Genomic DNA, 17,227 nt, shown 5'->3' on the forward strand with positions numbered 1-17,227 from the left:
GTTGGATTATGACACACAGAAGAACGTCAGTATCTCCACTTCATTCACCTCTTGATTTTCTCAGTTAAACTAAATATATCTGTACCCCTTCTTCAAAATTTTCTGAAAATTACTTTGTCAATTTTCAAAAAAGATGAGGATTAACTACCAGTAAGATATTCATCAATTTGTTCTACAAGCACTGAGTAATGCCACCAACCTTTCATTTTTTGGAGAAGTTAAAATGTGATCTGAAATGTTTATGGAAATGCATTGTTCACAAGACAGTTCTTTGCAGATTTAGGTGTAACTGTTTTAACACTTAAACGAATAATCACATAAGCGAAACTCTAAGTATAGAAAAAAGAACATTTGTATTCATATTACTTTCTTATGTTGTGTTAAAAAAAAAAAAAAGATTTCTTAGAGGCTGTAATACTTCCAAATTTTCTTTTTAAAAACTTCATTATGGAAAATCTCAAATATATCCAAAAGTAGAGAGAACAGTATAATCAAGTGAATGTACTCATCACCCATCTTCAACTGTTAACATAGTCAATTTTATCTCATTTATATTCTCATTCAGTCTCTCTTCCTTTCTGTCACAGAATTATATTAAAGCAAATCTCAGCTGTCTTCTCATCCAGTTCTGCAATAAATCTGTTCCTATCTCTAAAAGATAAGTAATCTTTTAAAAATACAACCATAATCTACTTCAAACTTTAAAAAAATCAAAATTTCTTAATAAAGATACCTAAGTCTAAGGAAAAAAAGTCAAATGTCAAGCAAAACAGTACCCTGAAAGATGTAATACTCAAACATGCAATTAACAGGCAGCATTCTCTTAGAGAGCTGGAAATCAGGGTCTTTAATGGGGAAATCTAAGAATGGCATGCCAAATTTGCAACATGTGCATAGGAACAATTTTTCTTGGTTGACAGCATTCATCAGAATGTCAAGAAGCCTGAGATCCAAAACATTTAAAGACTTTCTGCCTCTGGTTATGATTGTGCGTGCTTAGTGCCACCTCACCTCACATTGCCAGGAAGGATTAGTCAAGTAGGAAAACAAATCCACCTAAAATAACTTAGAGATCAAACTGAATTCAACTCAGCTTGTACTGAGCATACACTAGGTGCAAGACACTGGGTTAAACCTTTAGAAACAAAGATAAATTTGACCTAGTTAATGTATACTCTAGAATGAGAAGGGACCAAACAGATTAATAATAATAAGTATAATAGAATGTGATGAGAAAGTGCTTGCTTTAGGTGTTTTCATGGAGATTCAGATGAAGAAGCAATGATGTCAATTTAGGCGGGGGAGGGGGGTGGTAAAAGAGGGTTCACTAGAATCCATAAGAAGAGAGAATTAAAGGCTGCCAGCAGTGATACCAGTAGCCATGTTGCATATCAATATCCTCCACATACAAAGATTTTACTTATAACCCTTGCCAAGACACATGAATAAATGTATTTACTAGCACGTATATTTCCCTTACTGGACAGAGAGAGAGAGAGATGAACACAAAAGCTGAAGAAAAGAGTTTTTGTTTAAATTGTGTCGGAAAAGTTGAATAGTTCATCAGATCTGGAGAGGAGATTCAGTGAAAAGGGAAGGGAAGTCATTCGGAGAAGGAGAAAAGCAGGAACAAAGGGGTGGAAATTACCGGCAGGTTGGGGAACCAGCAGAGTGGTGACCTTAGAGCTCAGTGTGTGGGAGGGCCCAGATGACTGGAAATGCCTGCTGAGACCATGGATGGATGGGAACCTTCCAGGCCAGACCCAGCCCTCTATTCTGTGGCCAGAGGAGAGCCATTCACAGAATGATGGGTGCTCAATGTTTATTGAACTGGTAGTTCCCTGAATTAGCTAGATGGAGACAGGTGAGAGAGAAGCAGGCTACTTAAGATGCATTGCAATAGGTCTAGAGTGGTAGTAGTAGAAAAAGATATGAGAGGACACATACAACATTTCACACATTTCAGAAATCATTATTCCAATTCTGACTCTGACACTTCCTAATATGGGGTTGTGGACAAACTATTTCCCTTAGTTTCTGTCCTCTTATTTGCAGAAGTGGGGATAAAATTGGCTAATTCCTGAGTTGTCATAACAATAGAATAATTATATGCAAAGCATCTGGTAGAATATCTAGCACAGACTAAATACTCAATATGAAGTAGCCATCTTATTATCAATAAAACTTCTTTGATGTGAATCTATTTTAATATGCTCATTATCTAATCTTATTCCTACATTAAATATTTACATCATACAACTACTAATGTGATCAATCCATCTAATGAACAGTACCCATTATGAATCTGTTTCTAGAAATGTAAACTGAACATGATTTATCTGCATTTCTAGGTAGATGTTAGATTCTCTTTCAATGTTATTGTCTCTAAATTCATTGGTCATGTATTCAGAGAGCACTAAATACCAAACAAGTGTCATAAGGCATCAAGAAAATAGTTAGTTGCTATCCTCGAGGAACTGACAACCCCAGTGAGACAAACAGGTGTGACCTTCAAGTAACCATGGCCCAGATTTGGCACAAGAGATGGAAATACTAGCAATGAAGTACCCAATTCTGTGTATGCATCTGCTGGTAAGATGCTAAATCACATGTTCCAGGAGGTTACTACTCAAGCGTTTTTTTAGGTTTGTGGGTTTCTTCCGCATGATACTGTATTATAAATCAATTGTAACTCTGGAACTAACAGCATTACAAAAGATCGGTCACTCTCAGAAGCCTTACTACTTGCCTGAACAGCCACATCATTATTAAAGCATCATCCAACAAAAGTATCTTTGTTATACACTGAGATGAATAATTTCAAACCATTTTCATGTAAGATGTTCTGGCTCAGATCTGTCCCAGCCTTTGAAGCTGAAGCTTTAGGGGGCAAAAACAGCTGGAGTTTAGGAAAGATTTTTGCTAAAGGCAGGAAATAATGATAAACATATTCCAGGAGATTTCAGATGTGTTAGTGAAAGCTTCACACAAAATAAACGCCTAAGGCCAGAGGAAAATGGATTTCGCTTTTTGTATGGCACTATGAGAAGAAACAGTGGTCCTGGGGATGCTTAACAAAAACCACCTACATAATTATTCAAATATTTCTCTTTGACACATACATGTCTCTTTGACACACATATTGAGAGAAATATCAATACTACTCTGTAGGGAAACAACAGTAAAACATAAACACTAATTTTCAAAGAAACTTTCATTGATGATGTAAATATAAATGTGTACCCTGGAGAAATCACTGATTCCCACATTTTAGCAAGCAAATCTTATTTCTAAGTACACACTTATATTTACCCCCATCTACCTATGGTTGAAGCTCCAGGCTACATATTACAGTTGTATGAAGGTTGGATTAAGAGGCTAATCTAAGGCTATATATAGGCAGCAACACCAATTTAATCTCCGCCCTCTCCAACCTCCCCACCCTCCACTCCCTATTTCCATAAATCTCAAGATCTGAGTTACAAAGAGAACCAAGAACTCTAGCAGAGCAAAGAAGCCCTTCCCTCCCCGAGGCTGTCTCTCATAAACGAAGTATTAGTGCAAGTGTAAATTGTTTCCAAACATCCTTAACAAGCAACATTAGGCGATCAGGTCCGGTTTTCTTCTACAGCTTCCACAGAGGCCAAAGAGATGACAAGTAGTGGGGAGGGCGAGGATTACCAACGTAAAAACTACCTTCTCCCGAGTCTGTCCTCACTGACTCGCTAGTAATGGGGCGCTCTCCTCCCGACCCCTAGCCCAGAGCCCTGGCCCCAGCCTCCCCGGGAGCCGCGTCTGGCGGTGCCACGCACGAGACCATGTGCACCCGCCACTTCTCACCGCGTGGCTGGCCCCCACCCGCCCGCCTGCGGTCCCAGGGTCTCCCGGGGCGGCCAAACGTTGCGAGTCGGAGGTCTTCATCCCAGGTCACTGACACCCCGTAAGCGCGGTGATGATGAGGTGGAGCGGGGGCTTCTCCACCGCGAGGCAGGAAGCCACCCCAGGAGGCACATGCTTCCTCCCCGCCAGCTCCGGCCCGATGGAAGCCCCGGCGGGGCGGCAGTCGCTGCTCTCGCAACCCTCCCGGCACCCCTTGCCTCACCTGGGCTGCTTCTCACCTGTCCGAGGAGGTGGCGACGACGCGCAAGGCTGGCGGCTGCGGCGATTCGTGCAGCGGCAGCGGCGGCAGCGGCAGCAGCGGCAGCAGACAATGGAGGAGTGAAGGACAGACACATTGACATAGACACACGGAACCCGGCGCAGCCCCGCCTCCCGTACCGCCCCCGCCTCCCAGACCGCCTCTGCCCAGACCGCGCCACTCCTGGGGGTATAGTGGGGGTACGGCGACAACTGGGAACCTCTGCACGCCCCAAAAAGCCGTCGCTGAGCACAGAACTGCCAGCTGTAGCATTTTCAATATTGCCTGTGGCGAAATATTCGAACCGGACAGGATAGGGGTGCGGAACGTATAAGAGCAATTTAATTCCCCCCTCCAGCTTTCTGCATTTGGTTTTTCCCTCCCCGGTTTCTCCAATGGCGATCTCTTGCTGCCACCTCCTGCGGCTCCTCCTCCTCGGCCGGGCCAATGACAGGCGGCGGGCGGTGACTGCCGCTGGGCCTGCAGAGACCGCCAGCCTGGCTCGCCCGAGCTCGCCCGCTGTCCGCCAGCCCGCGGGAGGGAGGAGAGAAGCGCAGCGTTTCCGCGGTTGGCTACTCAGTGTCTTGGTCTCAAGTTGCCTCATTGCGGCTGGCGTTCCCAATACAGACGCATCTTTTCTTTTTTAATACTTCCTAAGAAACAGAATAACCTTCAAGCTGGCGGGAGCAATGGTTCACATAAAGAAAGGCGAGCTGACCCAGGAGGAGAAGGAGCTGCTGGAAGTCATCGGGAAAGGTACGGGTGCTGGGCTGCGACGCCGAAGCGGCCAGCCTGGCCGGGGGGCGTGGCAGATCCGGGGGGGGCGCCTCTGGCCTGCGTGACCTTTGGCTGCGGTTCTGCAAGGTTGGCAGCCTGGAACCGGGAAAGAGCGTTTCTCCGTTTGGTCTGGGAAGGGTTGCAGGGGCGGAGAGGTGGGGAGGTAGAAGCAGTGCTGGGACAGGAGAGGTAGTTACAGAGGCTCGGCCTCTAAATCCGCTTTTGGTAACGTAAGGATTTCCACGCCCCGCCTTAGATTAATGCGAGCGTCCCGAGGTGTGGGCCCCAGTGTGTGAATTCTTCACTGCTCCCCAGGGATTTTGACTGCGTTCGGTCCTGGTAGTTTCAAGTTCTTAGGCGGGTGTCTAAATGGCCCTTTAGACTTCCGCAGGCCGAATGATCTGGATCCTTTGCCGATCCCCGCCCCCGCTTGGGAGTGGAGGGCGCCCTTAGGGAGAGGGGTGCTTCATAAGGGCACAGAACTAGGTCTGCAATTTGCTGCATTGAGACTTCCGCATCCAGGGCCTCCCTGGCTTCCAGAAGCTCCGACAGCCTCAGGAACCCTAGAGAGACAAGGAAATTGGCGAGGCCTCCACACCCACCCTTCGGTCCACGTTGCACAGATGCGACCTTCTAAGCGCGCTCCTTCGCGCTTTCTTGCCCACTCTCCCAGTGCGTGCCCCACTTCCGCTGTGCTGAGTCCCAGCGGGGAGCCCCGAGGACGAGCCAGAAGCCATATTTCCCCGGAGTCCCCGAGTGGAAGTCCTAGAGGAGTTCCCTGCCGAGTCCCGTTACCTGGCAGGTGACATCAGCGTGACTGCATACTTCTCCTGCACCCTCACGGTGCGGGAATGGGGATGTGTGGGACTCCGGGCAATTAATGTGGTGATTTTAAACTCAATAATAGGATGGCTATGTTTGTCCTCGAATGGCAGAGGTGCCAGTCATTGCAGCATAAGGCTTCCCAGTTTCCAGTTTTATTTACTTAGTAGCCAGACCGAAATGTGAGATCCTAGAGAATAAGGCAGATTTATTCTTCATAGCGACAAGGAAATTCTACAGGCGAAGGAGAAAAAATTCAGGTTTGAACTCAACAGGTGCTGATGAGCTGAGCCCACTCGATCTGATCTCAACTATTCTAAGTCAGTCACAGCTATGTATATCAATGATGTGTTCTTTGCCTGGAATTTGGGGATTTGGGTTAGAGTTTATATTGTTGTACTGCATGGTTCTCGCTGACCTATTTGGCATTTCAGTCTTTCAGTTCTTCCTGTCTCTGGGTAATTTCTCCCTGCCTTTGATGGCTCCGGGATTCAATTAAGCAAACATGTAAGTTCTCGCTGTTTGCCAGGTACTGTGTTGGGCACAAAGGAGACAAAGGATCAATCCACCAGGGACAAAAATTATTTTAAGCAGTACAGAGCTAGTACATGTCCTCTCTCTCTCTCTCTCTCTCACTCACTCACTCTCCCTCTGTCTCTCTCGTTTGTTTGAGACAGGATCTCACTCTTCACCCAGGCTGGAGTTGCAGCTCTCTGCAGCCTCCGCCTCCCTAGTGGCTGGGACTATAGGTGTGAGCCACTATGATGGCTACTTTAAAAAGACTTTTTTTTGTAGAGATGGGGGTCAGCGGGGGGCGGTTCTCCCTATGTTGCCCATAGGGAGGTCTGGTCTCGAACTCCTGGGCTCAAGTGATCCTCCTGCCTCGGCCTCCCTAAGTGCTGGGATTACAGGCATGAGCCACTGGGCCTGGCCCATCCTGTGATCTCTTAAAAGTGAAAAATAATGAGCAGTTTTATAAATTGAGTCTTTGAGAGGGGAGAAAGGATTCCTTGGATATATTCTCAGGTGTCCACCAGTATTTATTTCAAAGATTATATAAACCTAAATTAATGGGCATTTATTTTGGTTAGTGCGGTGATATTTCTGGGCTCATATGGTGCATCAAGTTGCATGAGTGCACTGATGCTTTCATCACTTTAATTGGACCATGCCAGTGAGAAAAGAACTGATGTGGACCTAATATGTGATGCATTCTTGCCAAATGAAGGTCTATGGGACATCACTTGCACTCATAAAGAAAAGTAATGGGAGATATGAGAAAAACAATCATAGCCAGCATTTATTGACTGTTACTGCAAGCCACACATAATTTTAAGTACTTTACATATATTAATGCATTTAATTTTGATGAGCTATTTTAAGCTATGACAGTATGAGAGACGGCATGAGATAGTGGTTAACCATGCAGGTCTGGTTTGAAATTCTAACTCATTTACTGGTAATGTGGCCTTTGGGCAAGTGACTTTTCCTGAGCCTCAAGTACTCTGTGTGAAAAATAGGAATAATAATAATAATAGCCACCTCACAATGTTGTTACAGGGATGAAAGTAGTTAGTATAGTTAAAGCATTTAAAACACTGCTTGTGTTTGTGATAAATATGGTAATCTTCACTTTATAGGCAAGGAAACTGAGGGACTGGGAAGTTAGGAAACAGTGTCAAATAGGTAAGTGGCAGAGAAGAGGTATCACAGGGCCCATAGGTAATAAATAGGCTGTACTTAAAAACAAACTAAACGAAACATGAAACCAGTGCCATAGCAGTCCATACAATATTCACTTTGAGAGGCCATTTAGTTTTAGCAAAACAGCATCTGTCAAGTTAACTCAGTTTTAAATGTTACTGATTTTGTAGTTCTGTGTGCATTAAATTTAAATTTTTGTTTTATAGTTGAAGAAAGGTCATAAGCAAAGTTTATATTTGTGCCGAAGAGAGGCATTTTTTTTAAAGTGGGTGAAGTGAGGAGTTTTTTTTTTTTTTTCTTTCATAGATTTTTCAACTTTGAAAAACTCTAGACTAGACAGTAAGTTCTAGTACTTTGAACTAACAATAACTTTTCAGCAAAGTCTGGCCTGGCACCTTGGCCAATCTGAAATAAACTCGGCAAACATTTAAGTGATTTCCATCTGCCAGCCACTGCTCTCCAGAAATTACCAGACTGTAAGTGGGGCTTTTTATTTATTAGAATGCCAAGAAGTTCCAGATGAAAATGAAAGTCTGTTTCCAACATACCCATTTAAATCATAGTTAATGACAGCATTCATTTAACAATATATAAGAGAAAATTGAACTGTGTTTAACTGGCTTATATTACTTGTAGAGTGACCCATTCTTCTAAGCTTTGATACCTTTTTCATTAATCTCCAAGCAAGCACTATTATGAAATAAATTAAACCTTTTTTAAGGCTATGAGCTAGATAATTTTCCCATTACTTCTCTTATTTAGTACCTGAAATTCCTGGGCTCACTGTTGCTGACAAGAAAGTATTATACTTCCTATTTTTTTTTTTCTTATCTGTGTAAAGGAGCTATGAAACAGGTTTGGATAATAAGGCTTTTTCTTACCAACTTTATTGAGATACAATAAATTGCACATATTACAGGTACACACTTTTTTTTTATCAGTTTTGATTTAAATATACATCTGTGAAACCATCACTAAGATCAACACAATGAACATCTTCATCACCCCCTAAAAAGGCCTTATGCCTCTTTGTGCTTTGTCACTACCTTCACCCCTATCTGCAGGCGACCACTAACAGATCTCTGCCTCTGTTGATTAGATTTCTCTATTCTACAGTTTTATATTGGTGAAATCATACAATCAGTATCCTGTTTTTGAGGGGGGCTGGCTTCTTTCATTCAACAGTGTGATTTTCGGGTTCATATTTATTGTGTATACCAATAGTACGTAGATTATTTTCTTCTTTCATTCCCACTGGAAGGATATACTACTATTTGTGCATCCATTCACATTGATGCCCAATTGTTGTTTCCAATTTGGGACTATTGAAATAGGATCCTATTCTAAGGTCCTAGTGTCGTTATGGTTGAGAAACATTCAAGTCTGCTTATAACCAATTATAATACAGCTTTCAGAGAAAAAAATTAACTTAAAATATATGGTTACCATTAGTTGGATGACTGAACAGGTTATGCAGCCTATATGGGCTTCATTATCTTCATTATGTTCATTTTCACAACAACAGCTCTTTCAGCTACTCTCAATTTTATACAGTGCTCCGTAATACTAATTTAAGATCATTTTGTTACAAAGTCTAAAAATAGGTATGAGTAGGAGACCTTTTAGAAACATCACACAAATTCACGATTTCAAAATGCATGTTATACTTAGAGGTCTCCACTTTGTGTGTGTGTGTGTGTGTGTGTGTGTGTGTCACGGAGTCTCACTCTGTCACCCAGGCTGGAGTACAGTGGTGCACTCTCGACTCACTGCAACCTCCATCTCCCAGGTTCAAGCAATTCTCCTACCTCAGCCTACTGAGTAGCTGGGATTACAGGTGTGTGCCACCACGCCCGGCTAATTTTTGTATTTTTAGTAGAGATGGAGTTTCACTTTTAAAATATATTTACAGCTTTATATCTATGATTATATCAAAATCTATATCCATATGTTCTTGTTTTAAAATTAAGGCACTTTAAACATTTTTATATGATTTTACTTATACATAAACACTCTAACAACTAACAAAGCCAAATAGATTTCTAAATCCTTACCTCGATCATATATTCTGTAAAATATCCGTTTTCATGGATCCCAATAAATAATGATTGCTATCCAGCTGGGCACAGTGGCTCATGCCTGTAGAGTGACCCCTCTGCACTTTGGGAGGCAGAGGCAGGAGGATCACTTGGACCCAGGAGTTTGCAACCAGCCTGAGTCTCAACATAGTGAGACCCACTGTTATAAAAAAATGTAAAAATTAGCTGGGTGTGGTGGCATGCACCTGTAGTCCTAGCTACTCAAGTGGTTGAGGAAGGAGGATTGCTTGAACCCAGGAATTCAAGACTGCAGTGAGCTGTGATCATGCCACTGCACTCCAGCTTGGGCGATGGAGTAAGGCCCTGTATCTATAAAAAATTAAAATAATAATAATGAATAATGATTGAAATCTATACGTGTTTGAATCTCATGGCTGTGTGATGAATTGCCGAAAATAGAATGTTTGTTTCTCCTGTTCTGTTTGTTTTGGCTACATCTGCTTGTCTTTGGTAGAGACCCGTGTTCCCGATCTAGATATTAGAAATGTCACAATGAATTATATTGTGCTGCTCTGAATACAAAATAAAAAGATCTAATAAAGGCTTATATGTGCTCCACAGTTATCCCTCAGATAACTGTGGGATGGATATTATTATCCTTATTTTGTAGGTAAGGAAACAGAGTTTTACAGGTCTTTTTATTTATTTACTTACTTATTTTTTTGAGACAGAGTCTCGCTCTTGTCACCCAGGCTGGAGTGCAGTGGCGTGATCTTGACTCACTGCAACCTCCACCTCCTGGGTTCAAGCAATTCTCCTATCTCACCCTCCTGGGTAGCTGGGACTACAAGCACGTGCCACTACGCCCGGCTAATTTTTGTATTTTTTTTTTTTTTAGTAGACATGGTGTTTCACCATGTTTGCCAGGCTGTTCTCGAACTCCTGACCTCAGGTGATCCACCTGCCTTGGCTCCCAAAGTGCTGGGATTACAGGCATGAGCCACCACGCCTGGCCAAGTTTTGCAGGTCTTGTTCCATTTTATAGTATTCCTGAAAAAGCTATAATGTAGTAGAAGAGAGAGCAGTAACACTAAGAATATCATTCTTTTTTGAGACAGGGTCTCACTTTGTTGCCTAGGCTGGATTACAGTGGCATGATCATAGCTCACTGCAGCCTCGACCTCCTGGGCTCAAGTAATCCTCCCACCTCAGCCTCCTGAGTAGCTGGGACTACAGGTGCATGCCACCACACCTGGCTAATTTTTTAGAAATTTTTTTGTAGAGATGGAGTCTCACTATGTTGTCCATGCTGGGAAAATATTATGTACGTAATCTCTTCTCTCCTAAAATGCTTGTTCATCCAGATAAAGTGATCAATTCCACCCTAATGAGGCAGGTTATGCTGTATTTTCTTCTTTGGTTTGAGCAGTTGGAGAAATTCTCTAAAGTGAAATAAATCACTAATTATTACTTTCATTAGTTTAGGTCTGTTGTTTCTTATCTCCAATGAAGGTAAATGTTGGCTCCTTGCACATCCCTTCTTATGGTAGTCTATCTTCCACCCCCAGTAGTTTGTTAAATCAGATTTAACACATTTATTTCCCAGAATAAAGCAATTAATCTTTTACACTTACTTGTAAAATATTATTTAAGTCTACTATGGACAGTAGGAATGACATAAAGTAAAAATCCTTCTGTGTGAGCCATGTGTTTCACATTTCTATGCTATTCTGGACCTTCTATAATTTCCGACCAATGTCATTACATTGTGAACACCAAACTGGAAATCAACACAGTCTTTCCTCTTGGAGTGTTTTGCTCATCCATGTTCCAAATCTATTTTTATTCTCTAGAAGCCCAATCTGTTTCAGATTATTTTTCTCATTCCAGTCCCTGCATTTCAAAAGGCTAACCTTAACCTGTTGAGTGGTGCGTGTGTGATTGTGGATGTGTGTACGTGTGTGATATAATAAGAAATATCTATTTGGTCTCTGCCCCTGGCTCCTAACACAGAGCTCCTAAAACCCATATAATCTCCTGAGCAATAGGGGTGCTGGGTGCATCTATTGTTCTAATATTTGGTCTTTGACCCTGCTACCTGACACAGAGTTTCTAATCCCTTGGAATTTCCTGGGCGTTAGAAATGTGTTTTGTTCTAATGAGGTGACTGTTGGATAGCTTCAGGATGGGGGCTGGTCATGAGAAAGTTCAAGCCATGATTAGAATGTTGAAATTTTCAACTCCACCCCTCCCCGCATCTTTAGGAAAGGGAGAGGAGCTGAAGACTGACTTAATAATAGGTCACGCCTATGTGATCAAGCTTGCATAAATATTATTGAACTACCAGTTGCTGAGAGCTTCCAGATTGCTGAACTCATGGAAGTTCTTGGAAGAATGGGTGCCTGGAAAGAGCGTGGAATCTCTGTGCCCCGTGCCACATACCTTGCTCTTTGTCCCTCTTCTATCTGGCTGTTCATCTTTTTCCTTTGTAATATTATTTGCAATTGATGGGTAAATGTAAATAGTGTTTCCCTGAGTTCTGTGAGCTGTCCAAGCAAATTATGGAACATGAGGAGGGGATCATGGGAACCCTGACTTATAGCCAGTCAGAAGTACAGAGGCTTATGATTGGCATCTGAAGTGGGGACAGTCTTGTGGACTGAGCCCTTTACCTATTAGTTGTGACTCTAACTTCAGGTAAACAGTGTTAGAAATGAGTTAAATTATAGGATACCCATTGGTGTCCAGTGGAGAATTGCTTTGTGTATATGGGGGAAACCCCCATATATCTGGTGTCAGAAGTGAAGGATTGAGACTATTGAGTGAGAGTTTAGCAGGAGAGAACAGTTTGTTTTCCATTATATATACATCATCTTTAAAATGTATTGTTCCCTTACAGAGCATATTAACTTAGATTGTTGGCTGTTGGGCAAACATCTTAGAGAATTATCAGCCTGTTCTCTAATGAGAACCAAATGTTTATGGTCTTAATCCCCATTCTACTCTTCACATGTAGTAGGCTTTGACATGCTCATAATCCCTGTAGTATTCTCCTTTTCTTGCAAAAACATCTCCTGGGCAGATAGAAAAAGATAGAAAATAACTTTGGTTCTCCGTGGAGAATGGGATTTGGATGAAGCATCTTCCTCAAGAGAAAGTGGGGTGCAGGGTTTTTTGCTCTGCTTTTATTCTTCTATAAAGATTTTTGAGAAAGTCTCTGATGAGAAGCCACAGGTATGAATAAGGTTTCATGCAGAACTGGCTTGCATGCTCACACACACAAGAGCTTGGCCCTCTCATAGCCATTCAGCCAGTGATACTAACTGCTTTCAGATGGAATACAGGGTCAGAAAAATGCACTATTTATATATATATATAAAATAGCTGCCATCATACTCCAGGGACATGTAGATCATTCACTTGACGTTTTCCCAACAGAGCTATTTCTCTGTCTATCTAGGAGACATTTCTGTTTCTCCTCTGTTGGTGAGGGGAACTCGGGTGACTTGCTTAAGAAGTGGGTCAGAGAGAAAGAAGCATGCTCATCTTTACTTTGCATTTCATCTTTAACTCTAGAAGGCTGGCAGAGTTTAGCACATTCTCACACTACAAGTCTAAATTTAAAGAGAGGAAATAACCTGGTTGGGAGATTTACCTATTCTTTTATATTCTTTTATAGGGGAGGCTTATCTTAGCCTTTCTCCCTCAGCACATTCAATTTCATTGTTCTCTTCCCAGTAAATCAGAAATTTCTTGGCAAAATGTGTGGCTGACTTGTGCTAATGATAATAGCAACATTCTCTCCTGCAAGTATGCTTCTGTCATTATGCCTCGTAGAAGACTGGAAAAACCTGACAACTGTGGCCCAATTATAGCTTCTTTCCAAATTTACAGAGGAGTGACCTTCAGGTTTACATTAGTTGACTTTCGGGGTGGTGAGTACTGATCACAGAGCACTTTTATATAGTACTAGACATTAAAGATATGTTTCACCTAAGTATTTCCAAACCAAGCATTCTATTATAAATATGCCATCAATTCACCAGATGTGGTGCTGACAAATTATATAAATACTGACTGCATTTTGAATTCCAAGTATTACATTGACTGGAATTTAAGCTTCAGATGGTGATTTGGATTAGATGCCCTTTAAGATTTTTTTCAGTATTAAATCTTATGCTTTGTGGTTATTGTATTACTGCCAAAAGGAAAATGTGGCCAATGTCAGTGAAAATAAAAACAAGATGAAGCTATTTTTAGTTTCTGTAAATCTATTCTACTGGACAATTAATTTGTAAAATAAATAGTTTGTGATTGGATGTTTCATTTCTTAGCAACCTACACTGACTAGACTTACTTTTACAGGTAACTCCTTAAAGTTTATTTCCTTGATGTTAGATTTTTCTCTTATTCTAGTGATAAATAACCTTACTTTTCTTTTTTTTTTTTTTTTTCAAGGTACTGTCCAAGAAGCTGGAACATTATTATCCAGCAAGAATGTTCGTGTCAACTGTTTGGATGAGGTAAGATTTTGGAAGTTTAATAAAGGATTTTACTTCCTAAAAGAAGAAATAATATATCAATTTTTTTTTTGAGATGGACTTTTGCTCTTTCGCCCAGGCTGGAGTGCAGTGGCACAATCTCGGCTCACTGCAACCTCCGTCTTCCGCTTTCAAGTGATTCTCCTGCCTCAGCCGCCCGAGTAGCTGGGATTACAGGCACCCACCACCACTCCCAGCTAATTTTTGTATTTTTAGTAGAGATGGGGTTTCACTATGTTGACCTGGCTGGCCTCAAACACTGACCTCATGATCCTCCTACCTTGGCCTCCCAAAGTGCTGGGATTACAGGCATGAGCTGCTGCACCCAGCCTTCAAATTTGTTAATACAAGTTTTTTTTTCTAGCATTTTTGCTCATATTATCCTAATAATTCCTAAACTAAATGTAAGCAAATAGGTCACAAAAGACAAATAAGCATGTAAAAATAGTTTAGTCTTATTAATAATCAAATAAGTGCAAATAAAGTCAAAATCATATTATTTCTTGTCAAGCATGGGGAAAAATGGACTTTTAAATGCTAATGGTTAAGTGTAAATTGATGTACTATTCTGTAGAAACTTTTGGAATATGTATCAATTTTAACTGAGTATATTATTTGATCCAGCAACTTCACTTCTAGGGAAAGTTAAGTGAATGTAAACTCAATTTCCTAGGATAGTGGCTTCTAAAATAAGTTTTGGAAATGATAGTAACATCTGAGCATTACAGTAGCCATTGGCCATGTGTGACCATTAAACACTTCAAATAAGGAAAGTTTGACTGAGGAACTGGATATTTAGATTCCTTCATGTCTTTCAGTTATTAGCAGCTTTATGGAGGTATAATTAATATACAATAAGCTATACATATTTAAGGTACAAAATTTGTTAAGCTTTGACATATGTATATACCTGTAAAACCATCACTATAATCAAGATAATGAAGATATCCATCACCTCAAAGGTTTCCTCATACCCCTTTGTAATCTCTCCTTCCTGCCCTTCCCCACGCACTCCTGCAGAAAGCATTAATTTGCTTTTAGTCACAATATATTAGTTTGCATTTCCAAGAATTTCGTATGAATGAAATCACACAATAGGTACTCTTTTTTTTAATCTAGCGTCTTTTTTTTAGCATAGAGATTCACCTGTGCTGTAGCATATCTTATTCCTTTTTCTTGCTGAGTAATTTTTTTTATTGTATGTGTATACCATAGTCTTTTTATCCATTCAAGGCTGATAGAGTTTTGGGATGTTTCCCGTTTGGGGACTATTACCGTAAAGCTTCTATGAACATTTATATACAAATGTTGGGATGGACATATGTTTTTATTTCTTTTGAATGATTTATCTCCTCTTTATGGGTTGTATGTTTTTATTCTTTCCATGTTCGATTGTTTTTTATTGGGTGCTAGACATTGTAAATTTTACCTTATTGGGTGCTGTATGATTCTGTATTTTGATAAATACTCCTGAGCTTTTTTTCATGAACACAGTTAAGTTACTCGGAAGCAGTTGGATTATTTCAGTTCTAGTTTTTCATGTTTTTTAGGTGGAACTAGCAAAATGCTCAGTGAAGGATTTTTTTTCCTGGTGTTGAACTAAGGTACTTCCTTGTCCTCTATGCAATGTTCTCAGATGCTCGAGGTTTTTCAGCCTGGCTGGTCAAACAGGCACTCTTCCTGGCCCTGTGTGAGCTCTGGATGCTGTTCCTTGTAATGCTGTCAGCTAGTTCTTTGCCCAGGCTTGGGTAGTTTCCACATATGCATGTGTTGATCAGTACTCCAGCCAAACACTCTGAAGAAACCCTCTGCAGATCTTTAGAATTCTCTTTCTGTGCAGCTCTCTTCTCTCTTTTACTCTTCCTGGGAACTTAAGTCAACTTGGTGACCCTGCATGCTCAACTCCATTGCCTCAATGCAGTCTGCCAGGCTCAGTCTGGCTGACCTCTCCATATACTGTAACCTAGAAACCCTCTTAAGGTGATAAGCTAGGCAATTGTAGGAGCCAATTCAGTTGCTCTCCCTTTCTCAGGGATCACGTGTTTTATTGCCTAACCGACAGTGTCTTGCAAATTGTTACTTCATCTGTTTTTCTGTTACTCTGGGAAGACGATAACTCTGGTTTTCGTTACTAATCTTGGCTAGAAGTACCAGTTTCTAATTTTGTTTAATTTTAATTAATTAGAAGTTAAATTTTAATAGCCATATGTGGCTAGTGGCGACTATATTATATAGCACAGTCTAGTGCTAAAAAGTTCATTGAACTTCAATTTCTCATGCAGAAGGGAAAGGGGTTCTGTTAACTCTTTACCCACACATGGGTAGCAAAATTAATATCAGACAAAATAAAGTTTAAAGCAAACAATAATTATATGGACATTCTGTCTTATATGTTAAATTAATCATCCACCAAGAACATAAAAGCCTTAAACCTTTTCTTATAAACTTATCAACTGTAAGCATTGAGGTTCATAAAGAAAAAAATGATGGTGCTCCAAGAAGAAATCTGTAAGACCGCAATAGCACCTTTTAGAAACTAACAGATTAAGTAGAAAAAAAGTAACGTAGGATGTAGAAAATTTGGATAACCCAATTAACAGTACATGGACTGTATATTAGCAGAAAAAAATAGTATATCTTCTTCTTTACATGTAATATTGATAAAAATTAATCCATGTATTATACTATTTTATAAAGGAAATTGTAGCTTATTTCAGACAGCTTTGCTAAATGTACTATAATACATTCGAAAAGAAACAAAAATATAATCCAAATAATGAAACACATATCTTGGAATTTGTATTTTTGACTCAAAATAATTCTTAGGTTAATGAAGATAAAGAAATAAAAATTGCCGACTGTTTACACCTGAAAATACAACATTTATCAAAAGCTTTGTTTGCTGGCCAAAGTGATACTAAAAAGAAATTTTGTAGTGTTTATCATTGCACTTGTAATCTTCGTGGTGTTCTGAGCTTTCAATTCATGAAATTATTTAAAAAGTAAGTATACTAAGAAAAATAGAAATGATTTAGAAAAAAACAGAAATAAATTGTAAAGCAAATAAACATAAGCAACAATATAAAAATAGATAAACTGGAAATAATCAAAATTAAAAACTATTGTGTTTCAAAGCATATCACCGAGAAAGCGAAAAGACAATCTATAAAATGGGACAAAAATTTTACAAATTGTATCTGATAAGG

At 40.3% G+C, this 17,227-nt stretch overlaps 2 protein-coding genes across 2 annotated transcripts in view; one reads left to right on the forward strand and one right to left on the reverse strand.

Annotated features, from left to right (window-relative positions):
* The window catches only part of BZW2 (basic leucine zipper and W2 domains 2), a 79,539-nt gene extending 74,977 nt beyond the window's left edge, over window positions 1–4,562 (reverse strand). The window contains exon 1 of the mRNA XM_011983943.1: window positions 4,119–4,562. Coding sequence (XP_011839333.1) covers window positions 4,119–4,411 — 293 coding nt within the window. The 5' untranslated portion in view covers window positions 4,412–4,562. The remainder of the gene's footprint in view (window positions 1–4,118) is intronic.
* A 21-nt stretch (window positions 4,563–4,583) lies between these two features.
* The window catches only part of ANKMY2 (ankyrin repeat and MYND domain containing 2), a 53,034-nt gene continuing 40,390 nt past the window's right edge, over window positions 4,584–17,227 (forward strand). Inside the window, exons 1-2 of the mRNA XM_011983944.1 lie at window positions 4,584–4,894; window positions 13,939–14,003. Of these exons, the coding sequence (XP_011839334.1) occupies window positions 4,828–4,894; window positions 13,939–14,003 (132 nt within the window). The 5' untranslated portion in view covers window positions 4,584–4,827. The remainder of the gene's footprint in view (window positions 4,895–13,938; window positions 14,004–17,227) is intronic.

Source organism: Mandrillus leucophaeus, unplaced genomic scaffold, assembly GCF_000951045.1.
Source record: "Mandrillus leucophaeus isolate KB7577 unplaced genomic scaffold, Mleu.le_1.0 Scaffold258, whole genome shotgun sequence".
Lineage (NCBI taxonomy): Eukaryota > Metazoa > Chordata > Mammalia > Primates > Cercopithecidae > Mandrillus > Mandrillus leucophaeus.